At 41.1% G+C, this 20,351-nt stretch overlaps 1 protein-coding gene across 2 annotated transcripts in view; it reads left to right on the top strand.

Moving 5' to 3' along the window:
* LOC111665381 (prospero homeobox protein 1-like) overlaps positions 1–19,892 on the top strand; it is a 39,395-nt gene extending 19,503 nt beyond the window's left edge. For both annotated transcript variants that reach the window (XM_023420370.2, XM_023420369.2), the window contains 2 exons: positions 1,859–2,053; positions 15,768–19,892. In XM_023420370.2, coding sequence (XP_023276138.1) covers positions 1,859–2,053; positions 15,768–15,953 — 381 coding nt within the window. In that variant the 3' untranslated portion in view covers positions 15,954–19,892. The remainder of the gene's footprint in view (positions 1–1,858; positions 2,054–15,767) is intronic.
* The last annotated feature ends 459 nt before the right edge of the window (positions 19,893–20,351 follow it).

Raw genomic sequence — 20,351 nt, 5'->3', positions numbered from 1 at the left:
TCTCGCTCATCCCTTGTTCCTGTGAGACAATGTCTTGTAACAATACCAAGCTTAATCTCCGTGTCAAAGCCGTTTTTCCCCTTCACCGAACACACACACACAAACACACACATACACTTTCACTGGGGCTGTCACTGTGTTTTGTTTTTTTTTTTCTCCGCCTTCAGTTACTTATGAGGAAGAGATGCAAATGCAAGTAGATATCACACACACACACACAAATACGACTATTATGAAAGCCTACAAATGATTTAATCCAACAAATTTAGCAGATAGTCAGAGCAGATCAGAAAAACACTGCTCCCTCATTTTCCTCATTCACACAGTACTTACAAGGTGATCAATATTCTATTCATAAATGGAACTACAACAATTTTTAGTAAATATTTTTGATGTTTCACATTTAGTGCTGGAATATATTTAATGAGTAAAAGTGGAGGGCAAATATTCCATTATTCTGATTTTGTAAACATTATTTTTTGGGAGAACAAGTGTAAATGTCTTGTATTCTCAGCGTATATTTGCAGTGCTCTGTTCAGGCCTGCGGGGTAGAAACAGTGTTTGTTGAGTTGTTTAATGTTGGTTCTGCTCAGTCTGAAAGCTCATTCTGGCGCAATAATAAAATATATTGAATATTTGGGTCATTCATGTTTGATTAGGAAGGTTTCTAGGGGCAGATTTTTTTTTTTTCCAACAAAGACCCTCAAGGTTTAGACTTTGCTTTAGTGGCTAATGAGGTGGATAAATGGAAATATTTTTTTACTGTGTGTGTGTGTGTGTATGGCTGCGTGTGTGCGTGTGTGTGTGTGTGCGCGCGTGTGTGTTAGTTAAGAGTTAATTGGAGGAAGGGTTTCTGTTGCTCATTGTCTTCAAATGCATTTACACACAAGAAAATACAAGTAAATTAAAACAGTTTTCTCCTGTTCAGATTGCCGAATTTGAATGATATTCCCACTGTATAGAAAATTGTTCAACCGAAACTAAAGCACATGCTAAAACAAAAGTTGTTTGAATTCAAACTCACACATTTAACATCAACTGGATCACCTAAAGAAGAATATGAAAAGCATACAAACTCAGACAAACTCAAGGTTAGTCTGCTAATTTCCTTTCAGCGATTCCTGTGTTTAAGGCGCCTGTTTCATCAGTTTTGAAGTACAGAAAGACCTCAGCTCAGTGCTGATAAAGTTTTCTTTGAGTGAAAAAGAAGATTTTCAAGGACTGACCTTGTAAGAAGAGTTTCTAACTGCGTTTAAAATGCACTCTGTACAAAAGTAATTTCATTTGTAAATGTTGTACGCATTCATACAGAGGCCCAGTTCCAGTCAAATTTGATGACATACCACCATGCAAATAAGTACCAAAGCAAACAGGCTGTTCCATTGTAAATCGACAGCCCCATCAAACAGGAAGCAACATTCAGTGCTTAATCTACTCCATCTCACTGTGAAACTAAAATCTGTTATAACCTTTTACGATATGTTTAAAATCTTTCATAGCCTTTGTAAATCACTACAATCTGTTACAAACATTTTTCTTTTACATTTCCAGAAGAGCTAACTGTTAGTATCTCATGAATAAATGGCCATAGTTGTCATGTGTTATATATCAATATGGTTCAATATAAAATGTTTCCACACTAAACATCAGTGTTTGGCGTCTATAGACCAGAATGCATTGGAGTAAAGGGGGAGAGGTTACCCCTGTTTTGTTTGGGCTGCCCATTGGAATACTGAGAAATGTAGGAATGTATTACAATTAAAACAATATAAAATGAACTTCTGAAACACAGTGGAAATTAAATCTAAATTTATATTGCTTATTTAATGTAATTCATTTTCTGTGTGTACTATTCCAGTTCAATCGCTGCATCACCTCCCAGCTGATCAAGTGGTTCAGCAACTTCAGGGAGTTCTACTACATCCAGATGGAGAAGTTTGCCCGACAGGCCATCAACGAGGGTGTAACCGCTTCAGAGGAGATGACAGTCGGCCGCGACGCTGAGCTCTTCAGGGCACTCAACATGCACTACAACAAGGCCAATGACTTTGAGGTAAGATGGGCCAGATGTTGGGATATAATGATCTGTTCAGAGTTTGGAGGGACGTAACAAAGCTTCTTCAGCTCAACAGAGTAAAATGGCAAGAAAGTTTGTGCATTTAATTGCTAACTTGTGAAAGTTATCTTAAACCCTCTCAAAACATTTTTTAACATGTAAAAAAAAAGCATTTTACTCAATACAAAGCTTTTTTTTTTTAATTCCTTGCAAGGTTCCTTTGCTGGAATTCAGGATAGAGGGCCAGTTCGCCTTCAGTCTAGTCAACATGTGATTGGTTTTCTTTCCAAAATATTTCAGCTGTTACCTTTCCTTTATCCACTGCACATTGCTTCGGAAAATTAAGACTCTCATCATTTGCAAACTGTTTCTCTGTTTCTTCACATTCAAAACTGAATTAAAACTGGATTCAGCATAACTTGCGCCCACTCACACAAACGTCCTCTACCAAGTCAGCTGTTCGGAGCGCAACAGTCACCTCACAATTCTGCTGAGGTGTGGATGTCGCAGTATGTGTGTGTGTGTGTGTGTGTGTGTGTGTGTGTGTGTGTGTGTGTGTGTGTGTGTGTGTGTTCGATGAGGCGAAAGAGGACGCCGCTCGGGGCGCGGGTGTCCTTGTCAAAGCGATTTGCAGAAGTCACATTCTCTCCCTCACTTTTTCTCTCCCAATATCGGTCTAAGGGGACCTGAGGGGCCTTCAACTATCCAACGAAACATCAGCAGCATTTAGATGTCCATTAGCGCACACCTCACCACTGACACACACACACACACACACACACACACACACACACACACACACACACACACACACACACACACACTCACTCTTTTTTTGCTTAGGGAGATGAATGTTGAAGCTTAAATGTATAAAGAACAAGATTTGCAGACACAACACACAGACAGTCATACACACGCTGACTTTAAGGTATCTGAATATCCTCTTTGGACGAATGAATAGCAAATGCTTTGCATGCTTTGCATAACGAGAGTCAGGTAGCTTTTTACAGGTGTGTATGTAAAGAACCTGTACAGGAAACAGACACACACACATGCAAATAATTGTTGTGTTAATTTGTGTTTACTCTGGCCCGTCTTCAGTGGGGTTATTTTTAAGGATTATAGGGTAGGGTTCATACTGAGGTGAGGAATCGGGAACCATGACGGTGGCTTCGCCTTTCAACCACATAGCAATTATACTTTAAATTGGTGCCAACAATCCTTGAAAGCTTATCACACATTTTTAAGTTCGTTTGTCAGCCTTCCGGCTTTCATTACTTTTGCTTAAGTTCATTTCAGTTCAATATGAAAATCAAGGTGAGGATACTTGATACCGGAGGCTGAGATAGATAAACTATTAAGTTGCATTTGTATTTTTTTGTTTTACCCTCATAGTTAGGATATTGTAGTAGTTATCATTTTGCATTGTCTATTGAGAATGTAAATGTGAGATAATTGTTTGACTTGCAGATCTGATTTTCCAAAAAGGCTATGTGAATATAATGGTTTCACTATCTTTCTTTGAACATATGCACCATCAGCAATGGGGTTCTCCTAACAGTCCCCGACAATTGACTGCTAACTGCTGGAAATAAGCAACTAATGATTGATTTCAATATTGATTAATATGCCAGTTATTTCCTCAGTTAAAGAAATAATAAATGAAACGTCAGAAAACAGTAACTGTTAAAACTTCCTGAGGCCCATGCTGTCTTAATATGTCTTCAAGCAGTTTTCTTTGTCCCAGCAACAGTCCAAACACCGAACATGATCAGATTACTATGACATAATAAAAGTAGTTGGCAATTAATTTCATGTCAACTGACTAATGGACTAATTGACTTGAAGTTTGAGATACATCCAAGTAGTGGTAGTTGTAAATCAGAAACAAAAACAGTAAACATCTCCTGAAGGATCCATCATTTTCTGGCTCTCGGTGTTTTAACAAGCAGAAGCGTCTAAAAACACATGCCCCTCCTGCAGAGGTGTGGACATGACACTTGATCAGAGCCAAGAGAGAACTCAGCTGGATCTATTTGGGTATTAAACGTACTGACACACAGACCAGGGAAGACCAGAGACAATGAGAAGATGACTGCCCTCAATACTCTGAAAGTTCATTTACATACAGTGCTTGAAAGGTAGAAAAGTCAAACTTACAACTGTTGAAAAAAGGTCTAGATTTGGAGTTAAAGAGCCAATTTGCAGCACTATTAGATATAACTGTAATCAGGAGAAGATGCTGATAAGGACTTTAGTAAAAGAACATGTGCGTCCTCTGTGCAATAATGTGTTCGCAAAGGTAGGTATAAATTTCCTTCTCTTACTCTGTCCCCTTTCCTGCCTGCCTCCTTCTCTCCCTTCACCTCCCTCCATCCCTTCCACCATCCTTTCGTCCGTCCGCCCTGAGGGAACATTACTGGCTAGGGACCCTCTCTCTCGCTCCTTCTCTCTCCCTCTCTCTCCCCCTGTCAAACTCAGAGGCGTGAAACTGGAACCACAGCCGATTCAGCAAGTCTCCCGACACACACACACACACACACACACACACACACACACACACACACACACACACACACACACACACACAGTCAGTCTTCTCCTTTTGCCAAATTTAGCATCATCAGAGTTCCACCTTGGTTTGTCCCCCATCACACACCCCTCCCCTCCTTTCTCCTCCTCTTTTTGCTCTTTCCTTGCTCCCTCTCCTTCCTGCTGAATCTGTCCTCTGTCAGTATGTTCTCTCCGTCGCCTCCTCTCCTTCTCCTCTTCTTCTTTTGTCCCCCTTTCATTTGTTCTCGACTCCCTTTCTGTCCACTGCTGCCTCTTCCTCCTCTACTCTTGTCCCTTTCTCTCCCCGTCCTCCACACTTCTTCTTTTCTTTCCTTTTCTCCAACCGTCTCACCTACTCTTCCTCTGACCTCCAACTTTTGTCTTATTCTTTCCTGGACTCCCTTCAGATCTACATCTTATCTTCTTTTTCCTCTCTCCCCCTACTTGTCTCATCTTCTCATCTTTGTTCCCCTCAGCTTTGCTTTCTACAATACAAATCTGTTCTTTGTTAAATTATACAGTAAAAATTGGTCGTGCAAGGTTAAATAATTTCTTTTTTTCTTACGTCTTCCTGGTTAAAAAAGAATTTAATCTTAGTCGACACCGTCTACCTGGTGAAATTAGAAAGTGTTCTTAGGTTTGACGGGTTATTAGGAAAAGGTTGTGTCATTAGTCAATGTACACCTCTAGCATTTTAAATAATAATTGCAGATTATTGCTGTGGAAAGGTGAGTGTAATTTGTCGGGAGTTTGTGTGTGTGAGTGTTGTCTTCCAAAGCTGGCGTAAACAGGCCTCAGTAATTATAGCAGCTTCATTAATTACCTCCTCCTCCCCTCCTCTCCAGCCACATTCTTTCAACTCTTCTTTCTTGTTTACCTCTGTCTCTCTCTCTCTCTCTCTCCCTTTCTTTCTCTCCATCTTTGCTGCCTCCCATTTCCTCCTTCCCCTCCCCTCCCTTACAGTCCCTCTTCTCTGAAACAATTTTGTCCTAATTGCGGCTCTGCCCACTAACTAATGAGGAAGGCAAAGAAAGGAAGGAGGCTGGGAAAGGAGACAGGGAATAGTCTCATCTTCAAAAAAAAAAGAATAGGGAAAACAAAAAGAGACAGAGAGAGATTTTCTTTGCCAGGACACTCAGGGAAAGGTGTCAGCTTCCACCTTCTGCCAAGAGGAAGAGGAACGTTTCCTCTTTCTTTTTTTATATTGAAAACTGATTGATGAGTCGTTGGTTAAGTCTGCCAGCAGCACTGGGCAAGGCACTCTTAACTTGCCTGAGTGTGTGTGTGTGTTAAAGTTTTGGTATGATATTTGAAGTACACCTACACTTTGGTGACTTAGACATGCCAGAGCACATGCGCAAAATCTCCACCAAACACACACACACACAAACAAAGTAAATGTGAAGCAAAGAATAGAGGCCTGAAGTCTTGTAAAGGGATGAAGTTGTCATAGTTGTGTGTGTGTATGTGTGTGTGTGTGAGGAGGGACAATGAGACGGTTTTATGAAGCCTTCTAGAGGACGTTCTCATCTTTCCAGTTCAAGGATCCTCACTGGCTCTGTCAGCACCAAACGACAGCACAGCTGCGCCTCACTCTCTCACACACACACACACACACACACACACACACACACACACACACACACACACACACACACACACAGATACTCATTTGTGTTCATCTGAAAGAGCAGAGATACCTTCCCTTGAAGTGTAGGTGTGGTTGCCATCGAAATCTGCCCTTTGACTTGAACGGCACAAACACACACACACACACTTGGAGGCCGAGTGGTCACACACTCACATTTCAGGGCTATCTTATTTCATAAGCTGTGCACTTCATGAAAGGCTGAAGTTCTCATGTCTTTCTCCGCCGTTTTAGATTCTTTGTTATCCTTCCTCTCCCCTTATTCATCTATTCACTCATCTTTTCCGCTTCCTCTTCATACGATTCCACTGAAAAAGGGACAGAGCGCAACTCTCAGGAATCGTGGGTTTTCTATCAGATTCTCTCTACAAATACAAAATGCTCTACAGCTTTAAATCAATGCCTTGGTGCTTAAGTTTGGGTTCATTGGTTTATTTTTTTTTTATTGTGAACAGTGATGTTTCAGTGAATCAACACACTGTAATATTAAAGCTTCATCTGTGTCAATCCATTAGCCTTACATTTATATTTTTCCCCCTTACGTTTACTCCATCCTTCTGTTGACCTAAACTTTCTTGTCTTCTATTTGTAACGTACCCAGAAGGCGCACACACACTCGGAGAAACGGATCAGCCTTTAGAGAGCCGGTGAAATTCAAACACTATACCTATCCTGCTTTCTTTTCCTCTCCTCCCTTTTTCTCAACTCTGATGTGTCATTTTAAGCATAGAGCGTTTGGCACTTAGGTCTTACACACTAGGGTTCATGTGATGATAGTTTTACAAGGCTTTTACCACTAGAGACATTGCTGGAACCAAGCTACTAATTGATGATACTTTACACAAGGTTTCAGTTGCTAAAAAACAACTATTTTCTATGCCAAGGAATTCTGAAAATTAAATATTTAATGATGAAATATCTTAACGGGGAACCAACACATCTGACACTGAATTTTAGACTGTCATGGGACACCAAAAGCCTCTATTCAAATACAAAATAGAAATAACTCAGCTATCTTCGGGAATCCTTTCAGACTGGGGGATTCCCATCAACAATCTGTGTAGATCTGATGACGTCTGCAGTAATTATGAATAAAAAAAAATTAAGAAAAACTGCTTCACATCTGCTGGACCAAAGTTAAATGTGACCTTGTCTTGTAGGTCAGGGTGGGTGGATTGGTGTGCAAAGCTTCAAATTTTGACACAGGACACTGGGATTTGGATCATGCAACATATCGTTAGCTGTAGAGTACTGAAGCGCTAAAGACTAAGAACAGGTCAGAAGAGTGAAAACATCATTTTGTGCTTTATCTTTGGAGTTATCTTTTTCAATATTTAACCGAGCTGTTGATTATTTCATTTCCTACAAAACTATTTGCTAAAGCCAATTATAAAAATATATTTTGCGGAAACATGGTTTAATACACACACACACACACACACACACACACACACACACACACACACACACACACACACACACACACACACTTCATGTGAAAGCACACTCTTTGCTGCTGTCAGTGTCATTAAGCAAGTATGAGGACTAAGTAACTCAAGTCCTCCTCACTGTCTCTTTCTCTCTGCTGTTGGTTGACAGAAAGTGGTATGGTACAGACAATGCCACCTGCCAGTTTCTGTCACTATAATTATAGCTGCAGTGTGTGTGTGTGTGTGTGTGTGTGTGTGTGTGTGTGTGTGTGTGTGTGTGTGTGTGTGTGTGTGTCTTAGTATTCCAGTTGAGAAGAAGAAGGCATCATCTTTGTCACTGAGCCTGATTGGAGTCACGAGGGGGCAATGTATGTGTGTGTGCGTGCGTGTGTGTATTTGTATGGTCTTCCTCTATATCTGTGTGAATCTGTGTGTGTGTGTGTGTGTGTGTGTGTGTGTGTGTGTGTGTGTTGTGCATGCAGTGATTCCCTTCCCCTGCCCCAGCTGTCTCCTTAGCTTTAACAATAGGCCTGGTAACAAAGACGTGGCCTTCAGCCTCTGTCATGTGATACTAGTGGTCTGCAGCCTCTCAGTCAGATGACCCAGGCTATTGTCCTCTATGGATGACACACACATACACATGCACACACACACGCGCACAAGGAAGCAAAGAACACACACACCATTCCAAGGAAGCACAGCACGTGTATGAACAGACACACAAATGGCAGCATGCAGAGACACGAAGACACACACAACAGCTGCACACAAATAGAAGATGCACACACTCATGAGATAGTGAGAAGAGAGAGACAAACACACACACACACACACACACACGCACACACAGACGCAATCTCAGGACGCAGACCCTTCCTCTCAGTCACATGCAGTCTGAACAAAGAGAAACTTCATAGCCATTGTCCTGGTGATAGTGAGATCAGTGACTGATTGACAAAAGAGCAGCAGAGAAAGGAAACATATTGCTGATGTCCTGGAGGAACCTCCAGTCTCCACTTTTACCTTCAATTTCACACTTTACGTGGCAGCTACAAGAAACTTGTGACCCTGAGGTCAGAATATTGTTGAAATAGGGATGAGAAGGATTTACCTGCCATCAAACTGATTATTTTTCTAAAAAGCTATGAGGTGTTTTATTTATTTTTTTAACTTTGTCTTCCAGTGCTTTCCATTTCCTGCTTCACTTGGGAATGGCAGCTATGTGCCTGGTGCAAATATGGGTGACTGTGTCAAAGAGCACCTAACCAGCAGGTTGTTGTCAGTGCTATTTATGTGCAGAATGTATGATGCAGCAGGGACGTAGAGCAACAGAACTGAATTCCCTGACTGGCTGGAGAAATGACAAATGCAAAGGAATATTTCCACATCTTCCCTAAACAAATGAGTGTCATCTTAAGTCATAGACGGCAAGTCCCAGTGACAAGCCTTAAATTTGCTTTAGAAGTCTCTGAATGAAAACAAGTGGATTTTTTTCACAAAAGTGAGACCAAGTCCGAGATCAAAACATGGGACTTTGCTTTTCAAGTCTAACAGAAGAAGAAGAAAACCCTACTTGTAACATGAATGCTGTATATATATTCTGTTTTTATTATAAAGTTATCAACTGTACTGAAACTGGACTCCACTGTACATGAAGCAACACGCCCCCACCAATGCAGCCTCTTACATTTTCTTGCAAGTCTAATGTCCTTCTTTTTCTGACTCAACCAAAATCTGAATTGACTCCAAGTCTAAAGCCCCTACTACTGAACCAGAAGCAGCAGCTTGTGGTTTTATCAGATTTACAGCTGCACAACTTCACATTAAAAGCCATTCCATGTTAGATTTCGCTAGAGGGGGACAGTTATAGACAGTCAGCAAGTATGCACGGTAGAAGGAGTGGTTACGTGTGCAGGTGCGTCAGGAGCTTACAAGGTAAAGGAGGAGAACACGCCTTTATGCAGAAGAGGTGTGCACCCTCAGACTATCAAACCAGAATACAATGTTTTGGACACAAATAAAGGAGTGTCCTTCAAATGCATGAATCAGTGTTTACAGAGAGACTGGATGCAACTAGAAAAGCATGCTCAGTCCACTTTCCCCAGATAAATAGAGATTGAAATGGGAAAAGAGGATTTCAGATACAGACAAGGGGAAAAATTTAAGAATATTTTTCTACAAACCTCCAAAGCAATCAGAGTGTTTCCCTAACTTCCTTAATGTTTGTCTCCGTTTAAACTGAATACCTAAAGCTAAGCTAGAGGTAGCACTGGGTATAAAATACTGTCATGCATTTTAGGGAGGCTGAGGGATCTTTGTGGGACTGTTAAGCCAAAATTGAATCTCAATACAATAATACAAAAAGGCAAAATTAATTTGTCATACTATGAATTTTCATGAATTACTACTTGAAGGAGAGAGGATGAAAGGAGAAGAGAGGGGAGAGAAAGAGTGAAAGGACACGCCATTCTGGTGTGTGTATGTGTGTGTGTGTGTGTGTGTGTGTGTGTGTGTGTGTGTGTATGTGTGTTTGTATTTTCCTGCCAGGGTGTGTGTGACTAAAGCCACGCTTGATAGCAGGGAAAGCAGGAGAGTGAGTGAGAGAGAAGAGGAGGAAAAAGGAAGCAGATGCTCATGTGTTGGCACAAAAATGATATGTCCACTCAGTCTCTCTCTTGCGCACGCACACGCACACGCGCACACGCACACACACACACACACACACACACACACACACACACACACACACACACACACAGAAGGAGCAGCAGATGAAAGAGTTCCAGTATTGTCTCAGTGATAGAAAAATACTCCACTGACCAACAGTAAAGTGGAGCTCAAGGCCACAGAGCAAATGAATGGCAACAAAATGGAGTGAGTGAGGGGTCGTCTGAAAAGTACAAGTGAGCTGAAAAAATGATCAATGATGAAATGATGCAAATAAACATGAACTTTAAAAAAAAAAAAAAAAAAAACACTTAACTGCCTAAACAAAGCTGAGCATGTGTACACACACTGAAGTAAATAGTGTCATTGAGGGAGGAAGGTAGATAGAAAAGAAAAAAAGAACACACACACACACCCACACCCACACCCACACACACACACACACACACACACACACAGTTTATTTCTGTTTGTACACCTTGAGAATGAAACATATGGTGTTTGTGCAGTGATTTCTTAAGAGCCCTATGTGTATGTGTGTGTGTGTGTGTGTGTGTGTGTGTGTGTGTGTGTGTGTGTGTGTGTGTTTTCCCTTTTGTGCAAGGCAGTAAGTGAGGATGGAAAAGTAAAGGAGAGATAGGCAGGTGGGAAGACGTATGGAGAGGTGAATAGGTAAAGTCAACTGAGGACACGCAAACACACACACAGCCCAGACGTCTGCATCAGTCTCATGGTGACGGCATGAGGAGGAAAAGAATAAATCTTTTTTGATGGAGGGGAGACGCAGAAAGAGGAGGGGCTTATATTCAGAAGAGAGGAGGGCAGGACACAGAGGGACAGGAAGGAGTTACACTGTTGTGGACAAAGTGAGGATACTCTTGACGCTGTCTGTGTTGATGTTCTGTCTGTGTGTAACTATGTGGAATCTATGTTAAGTTTCTTTATTTTAAATGTGTTAAAATGAGACATTGCATCTATAAAGAAGTAACCTACTTCTAAAGGGCTCTCTATTATTCTAAAAATAGTTTTTAGTACAACACTGCCCTTTTGTGCTCATGGCCTGCACTGTAAAAAATGATAAAATTAGCAAAGTAGACGTCACTGTTGCTATGAGCTTATTGCTGTGCTGTTTCTGCACTTCAGGTTTTCAAGTGATGGTTTGAGTTTCTGCAGGTGGCGCTCGTTTTTGTTATTACTGCTCATGCTAAGAATGCTATCATCTCTCTGTTTATTGCAAACAAGCATCTGCTGTTGTAGTGTATAATAACTGGGAAAGAGCAAAACTACACTGAGTTACACCACGTAAGATAGAGCAATGCAATGAATGTTTATATTTATGAATCCATATAGTATTTGTTCATAAGACTTGTTCACAAGAAACTTCCTGTTTTGACAACCCATTGTAAACCTTAAAGAGAGGCAACGACATTGCTAAAATGCAACTGAGACAGTGAAACTAAAGGGTAAAGATTGATAAATCAGAAAATGCAAATGACAATAGCATACGAAACAGTGGAAAATGACTGAGGACAAGCAGTAACTGCAATGGGAAAAGCAAGAAAAAAACAAACAAAAGAGCTGAAGTGGCATTAATGCAGGTGACTTTTCTTGAAGGCAGCAAATGTTTCCGTCAGCACTTCTCACTTCAAACATGTCAAAGTACACCACGAGGTTGTGTGTGTGATGAAAGATAAACGGTTACATGAGCTTATGATTTATCACAAGATAAAAAATAAATAAGAAAATAAATTTCCAAGCAGAGATGAGGAACAGAGGAGCCAATAAGGAGGAGGACGAAGGGAGAGAATGAGAGGAAGGAGACAAGGAATAAAAGAGGGAGGGAGGGAGGGAGGGAGGGATAGTGTCCCTGTAGGCCTCTTTGTTGGGCAGTGATTTAGAGATTTACAGGCTCTTGTCCTTCTGCGTGCGTGCGTGCGTGCGTGTGTGTGTGTGTGTGACAGCGTGCATCTGTGTGAGTCTGTGTGTGTGTGTGTGTGTGTGTGTGTGTGTGTGTGTGTGTGTGTGTGTGTGTGTGAAGAGAGAGTAATTGAGCCTCCCTTCATCCAATATTTACCCACCAAACCAGAGCAATCATGCGAATTATGTTTACTGGGAACGAAGTGTCTTTCTTCCTCTTTATCTTTTTTTCTCTTTCCTACTTTCCTCATTCCTCACTCGCTCTCTCTCTCCTGGCAACTAGACATCATATCGAGATCCGAGCCAGGGCTAAATCACACACACACACGCACGCACGCGCATGCACACGCACAGGGGAAACAGGCCCATCTGTATTGATGATGGCCTAATTTAGATCTCTTTATTGGACTGATTTACGATGGCCAGACAAATCTGGGCATCTGGACCCAAGTGTGTGTCTGTGTGTGTGTGTGTTTGTGTGTTGTCCAGTTGAGCTGATACCCAAACCGGACACTCAATATCCTCCCTGGTTCATTTCATTCTTTCTGCTTGTGTTTCCGTACCTCTCTGTGAATCAGCGGTGTCCTTTACTCTCCACGTCGTAGTCTTGTTTCAGCACTCTGACTCCTCTCCCTACTGTAATGATGACGCACTCCACCCTGAAACATTTTAAAAACACACCAATCATCATACTGAACATGGTAGAACCAGTGTTACAACAAAAAGACAAGACCTGGACCTTTCTAGGTCAAGGCCACTCAATCTCTTATTGTCCCACTGTGCATGTTGGTTTTTGACTTTGCAATTGCAAAAGTTGAGGTGTTTGATTAAGGGTAATATTCATTCACAGCATCTGGGTGTTTCCTTGATGCGCCTCATCAGAATGAATGTATAAACAGAAGCTCACATGTGAACATCACCCTAAGTAAAGAGGTCAGAGATCTTGAGGGGGAAAAAAAATTAAGAAAAATTGTCCAGGGGAGACATTAAAAAGAGAAGTTTTGTCTTTTTTTAAGATAAGAGTAAATTTGAACAACTAAGGGATGAAGGGATGTAATCCAAGAGGGAGAGGTCGCCTCAAAGGCACATTCATCTTCAAGATCAAGCTCAGGTTTCAACTTTTATTTGTCCCAGTGGGCAGTTTCACAGCAGCTATTAAAAACAGCAGCTTGTCTTTGGGGCTTCTTAAATTTTTTCAGAGATAAAACAATGAGTTTTAGCCTTTTAAAATTGCATAAATGTTTTGGCACCTGCTGAGATTTAGTGATTAAGCCTCATTTCAATTTTTCTTTTTAGTAAAAAGGGAAGATTCCATTCATTGCAACCATGTCTTATTTTTGTAGTTCTGATTGTGTTCACCATGTTAATTGTTGCATCAGTGAAAAGGCAGACCAGATAAGAGACACAACTAGCTAGTCAAAATGCTGTTCATTATAAATATCCATCACTATTTTCTGGTGAGTTCCTGGTTCAACCTTGATCTAACAATCTTACTGGAGTTGTGCAGACACAAATTCGTGTGCAATGAGGGATAATCACGAACATTTTGAAAGTACCTACTTTTGGTATCACCTGTAAATAAAGCAGTTAGTTGGTCTGGCAAAACTATTGGCGTCTGATTGTCTGACTGTTGGTTTCTTGCCCTGTTGGACTTCATTGAAGAGCAGTTACCACGTTCCTAGATCTCATTCGAGAGTACGACATTATCAGAACTGAGATGATGGCCACAGAAAATACAAAATACAAAATCAAGACCAAAGTTGCAATTAAGTAAAGAGTATGTGTGTGTATATGTATGTGTGTGTGTGTGTGTGTGTGTGTGTGTGTGTGTGCGTACAGTAGTGTCTACACCAAGACAGTGACAGAGGGCTTCATTGAAATAACTGTGGTCTCAAGGGGCCAGCTAAAAAGAGCGAGAGGGTAGGTGAGGGTAGACAGAGTATACGAGAGTCCAGGGAATCATTTAGGGTGTGTGTGTGTGTGTTTTTATGTGTGAGTGTGTGTGTGTGAGTGTGAGTGTGTGTGTGTGTATGTGGAGGGTGATTCATCCGTTCTGGTGGCGTCTAACCTTGGCATGTCCTGCCACGCGTGACGGGGTTACACCCAGATGGCACTCTGCTGTCCTCTACACGTGTGTGAGTTTGTTGGTGTGTAAAGGAGCATGTACTCATCTGGAAGAGTCAGCCTTGTGTGTGTGTGTGTATGTTTATGTTTGCATCTGCACGCAGAAAAAGAGACAAAGAAGAAGAATAAAGGGGGGTGGGGGGTGGAGAACCCTCGTCAGGTTGTTTAGTGTCTTTGTATGATCTTGCCCCCGGGAGAAAGGGTAGAAAAAAGACTCAAAAGTGTGTGTGTGTGCGCCATTGTTTTGCTGTCAAACACTGCTATGAGCACATACGCAGCATTAAACCCCTCCCAACACACACACACACACACACACACACACACACACACACACACACACACACACACACAAAGCCTTGTGATGACAGTATATTTATGCCTACTTGTGGAAAGGACAATTGGACCCCTGCAATCCCTTCGTTCTTGTTTAAACTCTGTCACACACCCACACACACACACAAACAGTGACAGATCACAGACAACTGTCCACCTGCCATTGTCAAGGACTGAGTGTGTCATCTGTCATTATGTGTGAGTGTGTGTGTTCACACACACAGCTGGGGGCTGTTAAGAAAGGGGAAGTACATTTAGGGGAAGTTCACCGCTGAACAAGAACTTGTTACAGAAATAGAAATATATGGACACCTGAAACACACGCACACTTACCCTGATTCAGATCCAGTTCAGTCACACAATCACTTTTCTAAAAGCAAACCCTCTGTATCCGAGTACTTGTTCTTCAACATTTTTTATTCTTACAGATTATTTTTGCTTTGCAATGATAATTTTGGACAGTTGGATGTCTCTAAGGGACTTTTGATGGCTGTGGCTGCTGACTGAAAAACTGTGTTTACCTTTGTTGTAGAGCTTTATGGTTTGGGTCATTTCCAGTTAAGCTGTAAATCTTAATGATATTTCCAACTTTGTAGCAACAGGTTGGGGGAGTTCCTTTTTCAGTACAACAGTGCCACTTCACACAAATTACACGGAGTAAAAGAAAAATGGTTTTCCCCGTTTGGTGTGGAAGAACTTGACTGGCCTGCACAGAGCCCTGACATGATCCGACACCTTTGAGATGAACCGGAACACCAACTGCGAGCCAGGTCTCCACACCAAACACTGTGTGTTGGACCTGACAGTGCTCATGACAGTTTATGTAATGTACTCCATTTTGCTCATACAGAAGTAAAACTGCTCTGTATATTGAACTTTTTTATGGTGAAGAATACTGTGTTGTAAATCTAAATTTAGGACAAGAAAGAAGAAGGCGAGTGAGGAGAGGTTCCTCTTCAGTTCAACCAATCAAACAGACACATGATGACTCATGATTTCCTTTTTCTTTCTCCCTCTTTCTCCCTCTTATCCACTTCAGGTTCCAGATCGATTTCTGGAGGTGGCCCAGGTGACTCTTCGTGAGTTCTTCAATGCCATCGTGGCTGGCAAAGACGCAGACCCGTCCTGGAAGAAGGCCATCTACAAGGTGATCTGCAAACTCGACAGCGAGGTTCCTGAGGTTTTCAAATCCCCCAACTGTCTACAAGAACTCCTCCACGACTGACTAGGGCGAGGGAGGAAACACGGCAAGCAAGACAAACCTCCAAGAACTGTGAGAAGACTTTAAGAAAAGGCCTCTGAAGGCGCACAGTTAGACTAGGTTAAGGTCTTCAGTGAAATACATTTGAAGGAGTTTGACTTTCATAACACGATGCAGAGACTTGAAGTTCTTCTACTTGGAGGCTTCTGGAGAGGTTTGTTGGTGGTTGTTTTTGGTTAGCCCATCTTTTAAAGACAAACGTGCCCTCAAGATGTTTTATAAAGAAAAAATATTCCTCTTCACTGAGGTAGAGGGCTGAAACTCGTGAGTCATACGATACTCAAATTAACAAAGTGTGTTGAGACTTTTATAAATTAAAAGCAAAACAGTGAAAATTGAACCTCCTTGCACTTACAGAAAAGCTCCTCCTTGCCAAAAACCCGATCTCCTCTTTCTCCTCCATCTCGTCCAAGCTCGCTCTTCATCCTCCTTCAGGGATGAGGAGGATTATGGATCAATCTTCAGCCCAAGATTTGGGATCAGGAGTGAACTAAAAAGAAAGATGATAATATATAGAAATCTTTTTATTGTGGATGTTTTTAAGTTACATGGACATTTTGGAAAAAAAAGTGATGTTTCTGTAATTTTTCTCCTTTGTATGAGCTTACAGCTTCTCAGTCACTTATACAGGCACACACACACACACACACACACACACACACACACACACACACACACACACACACACACACACCTCTTGAACAGAAAAGCACAGTAGCAATCCCAATCCCAGACAAACTGGGCAAAAAACAAACTTAGTTTATTTCCCTTCATTTCCCTCCTCTTTTTACTTCTTCCTCTTCTTACTGTACTGAGACTTACTGGTTGTTTGTCTTGACTGTGTGGCTCTCCCTGCCCCTCCCTCGCTGCCCCTTTTGGCTCATGTTGCATTCAGGCACCCAGAGCGTCGATGACAAAATACTGTTTAAGAAAAAAAAGGTTTATCCACATCTGAGACAAACTTGATGAACATATTATTGTAAACTGTTGAAAACCAGATTATGGAGAGACCCATTGTCCTCATCCATGTTTTCTCATTTACTGCACTGATTTTATTTAATTACAAGAGCCTGACCAACACTGGATTTTTGAGGCAGATGCTCTCACACACTGTCAGCACTTATGGGGAATTCAGTAGATATGTTTAAGACCTTCTGAAGGTTGCTTGACTGAAAAGTATTTGACTTTTTTGTTTTGAACCACTGCTTTATCTCCTACACACCTGTCTGTTTACAGTACACTTTCTGCACGACAAGGAGCCCTTAAGTGTTGTTATCTGAGATTTATGACCAAAATATGTACTGAGCAGGATGTTTTACAGGAAAAATACACGTCAGTGCTCTCTGGTGGACAAACTATGTAATGGTGACTACATAACCAAAAACAAAGTGTCAGTTATCAGCCAATATATACACCACTATAAAAATGCCAACGGCAGCCTCCACCACTTCTGGCTTTTTAATTATAATATTTGGAAAATATAGCACTGATATAGGATAATGGATAAATGCTTAAGACATGACAGGTGCTGTACAAATTTTCATGTCATTGTGTGTGTTTTATTTAATTTCTGTTAGATGCTTCATTTGTACGTCATGTTTCACAGAATCTCAAAATCACATTTATGTCAGTTTTTCACTTTATTTTTTAAAGTAATGTTGATTTACACAGGGCAGTTTGGTAAAAGTGTTTGTTTAATTTCTCCATTCATTCCAGTTTCATCTGGTTCTTTGATCAGAAAGATGAAGAAGTATCATTTAAGTATTTGTAATTAAGTTTAAGTATTGATTGGACTTTAAAAATAAACACTTGCACTGAGGATTGTAACACATTTAAAAACTCAGATGGCTGACTGTGGTACAATCAGATGTTCTTAGTTTTAAGTTTGTATCTCATACATTCAGAAATGTTCAATTTTAACCCCCTTCATCATTGACACATTCGATTTCTTTAGATATTTCTCTCTGCTCTGGGCGGCCAAGAGGGGCAGCTACACCAGCCAGGTCATGTGTGAAGTGTTTAAGGTTTTAACAGCAGAAAAAAAATACATACAACAAAATGCTGATATTTGTAGCTTGTATAGATGTAATAATTACTCTGATCACTCTGATACTGTTATTTATAATTGAAATAATTATTCCTATTAATGTTATTCTGATGATGATGATTATTATTAATGCTTGCTACAGATTTGACCAGTGGTTTACTCATTGTTTATCCATCACACTGCAACATGAAATAAATTATTCTTTGAAAAAAAAAAAAGGAGGGGGAGGGGATGTTTGGTTTGTACGTGTGTGATTGTACTTTTCTCTGTTCTATTCGCGCCCAGCAGAGGTGCAGAGGGCGTTGACCGTTTGCCTGTGCCTTCCCACACACACCAAATCACCATCAACCCAAGCAGTAACTAGGCAACATGATGGCCACTTTAACTCTGTCCATGCCCTCCCTCCCTCTCTCTGTCTCTCTCTCTCTCTCTCTGGATTCTGTATAGGGGACATGTGATCCCTTGTTGTTGTTGCTGATGAATTGAAAAGAGGAGCGCTGTGTGATTATTGTCAGCACAAAAGCCTCAAAAAGCTGCTGACGCCTAGATTAGCCAGTACAAAGACACAGGGACAGACACACACATACACACACACACACACACACACACAAAAAGACATAGGTACAGACACACACAAAGGCACAGGGACGAGGCCCGTCTGCCCTCATTGCCCTACTATCCCTCTCACTCCTCCATCCCTTCTCTGTTCATACTCTCTCAGCCCTTTATCACTGATATTACTCTCTTCTCTTCCCCATTTTTACCTCTCCAGTCTCTCCCCTCTTTGCTTCCATTCTCATAGCTTTCACTTCATCGACCCTCCTCTCACACCACTTACCTCCCTAACACACACAAACACACACCATGCCCTCTGTGTGTTGGCGCCAAACACTAACTGGCATCACACAATGCCAACCAGCATCACCAGCATGAGATAAAGTGCCAGCACTCAATGTGCCTCTCTTTTTTCTCCTCTGTCCTCACACTCTGTCTCTGCCTCTCTCCCTCGCTGTCTATCTCTCTCTCTCACACACACACACACCGAAAATATGAGGGGAAAAAACAAGGTGTGTATAAAACATGGCTACAAGTTGTGCTGTGCTCATGTTTAAATTAAATTCCAACAATGATATGGCAGCATTTGCATGTAATAATGCAGCTACTGCCAGAAGTACGATGCTGATAATAACATAGTAAAGCAGTTTATAATCCCATAAAGTTATGCCTCCTGTAATAAACCAGCTTCTATGAAGATTGTTTTCTCTATGAAGAAGTCAAAGGGGAATAAAGCAAAAAAAAGGAAGTTACCCACCTTACAAAATAAAAGCATAGACTTCTACAAAAAGGCCTTTTTGAGACAGAGCTACTGTTACCTTTGATTTTTTTTAGCGTACAGTGTTTGGCAGGACGATGATTGCCTTAAAGGTATGGATAATAATCAAAATACTAGGGGTTAGTTTTTATTAGGTAAATTTATGTTGTTCATAACTGCAGTTAATTAATCAACTTGCAATTCATGTTAAGAAATTTAAGTCAATTTTAGAGACCAGACTTGGAATAAAGGATAATACAGCATAATCTAAATGTTTACACTTCTGAATCCATGTCTCCTTTTATTTCCCCATTGATGCACATAGGTCTGGTGTTGGGCTCACTGCCAGCCGGAGAAACTATCAGCCCAACCGTGATCCCAACCCAGCGCTGCTGTCTAGGTGGGATTAACAGAGGGACTGCACTTCTCTTGCGCCAGAGCCAGGAAAACAACGAGGGTGGTCAACAAGCATGGATGAGATTAATGCAGCTGTACAAGTTGTTGCAAGTTAACTTTACAAAACTATAAACTCTTACAACCATAACAGCTTTGTGATCAATGTGAAACACTGTTCCTTTCAACTGCTGCTGCATCCAGCTACATCAGTGGGATGGATGTGTCACTTTACTGATTGGTTAGGACAACATGAATGCACGGTCAGACTGAATAATGACGGAAAGTTAAATGGTAACTAAGTCTGATGAATAGGTTAGATTTTTAACACATTATATATGGAACTTTCAAACTACAGCAAGGATGATAAGTTAGTGTGGTCTTGGGAAGTTGCTTAATCTTGTTGTTACTGGGATGCAGCACACAACAACACAGATGGATGTCATAAAGACACATAAAAAAAAAGAAAAACTGTAGCAGATTTCAGCTTTAAGAATGAAAAACACAGATATACAGACGGGGGGGGGGGGGGGGGGGGGGGTGAGCAGTATCTTGTGCATTAGCTTACGCTGCCAAAGCTTTTCATTAGAACAGGAGGGCTGAACAGGAG

The sequence above is a fragment of the Seriola lalandi genome, unplaced genomic scaffold (genome assembly GCF_002814215.2).
Source record: "Seriola lalandi dorsalis isolate HSWRI2012SDOR001 ecotype SW California unplaced genomic scaffold, Sedor1 jcf7180002054630, whole genome shotgun sequence".
NCBI lineage: Eukaryota > Metazoa > Chordata > Actinopteri > Carangiformes > Carangidae > Seriola > Seriola lalandi.
The sequence above is the reverse complement of the archived record's forward strand: the minus strand, read 5'-3'. Positions and strand labels throughout refer to the sequence as shown.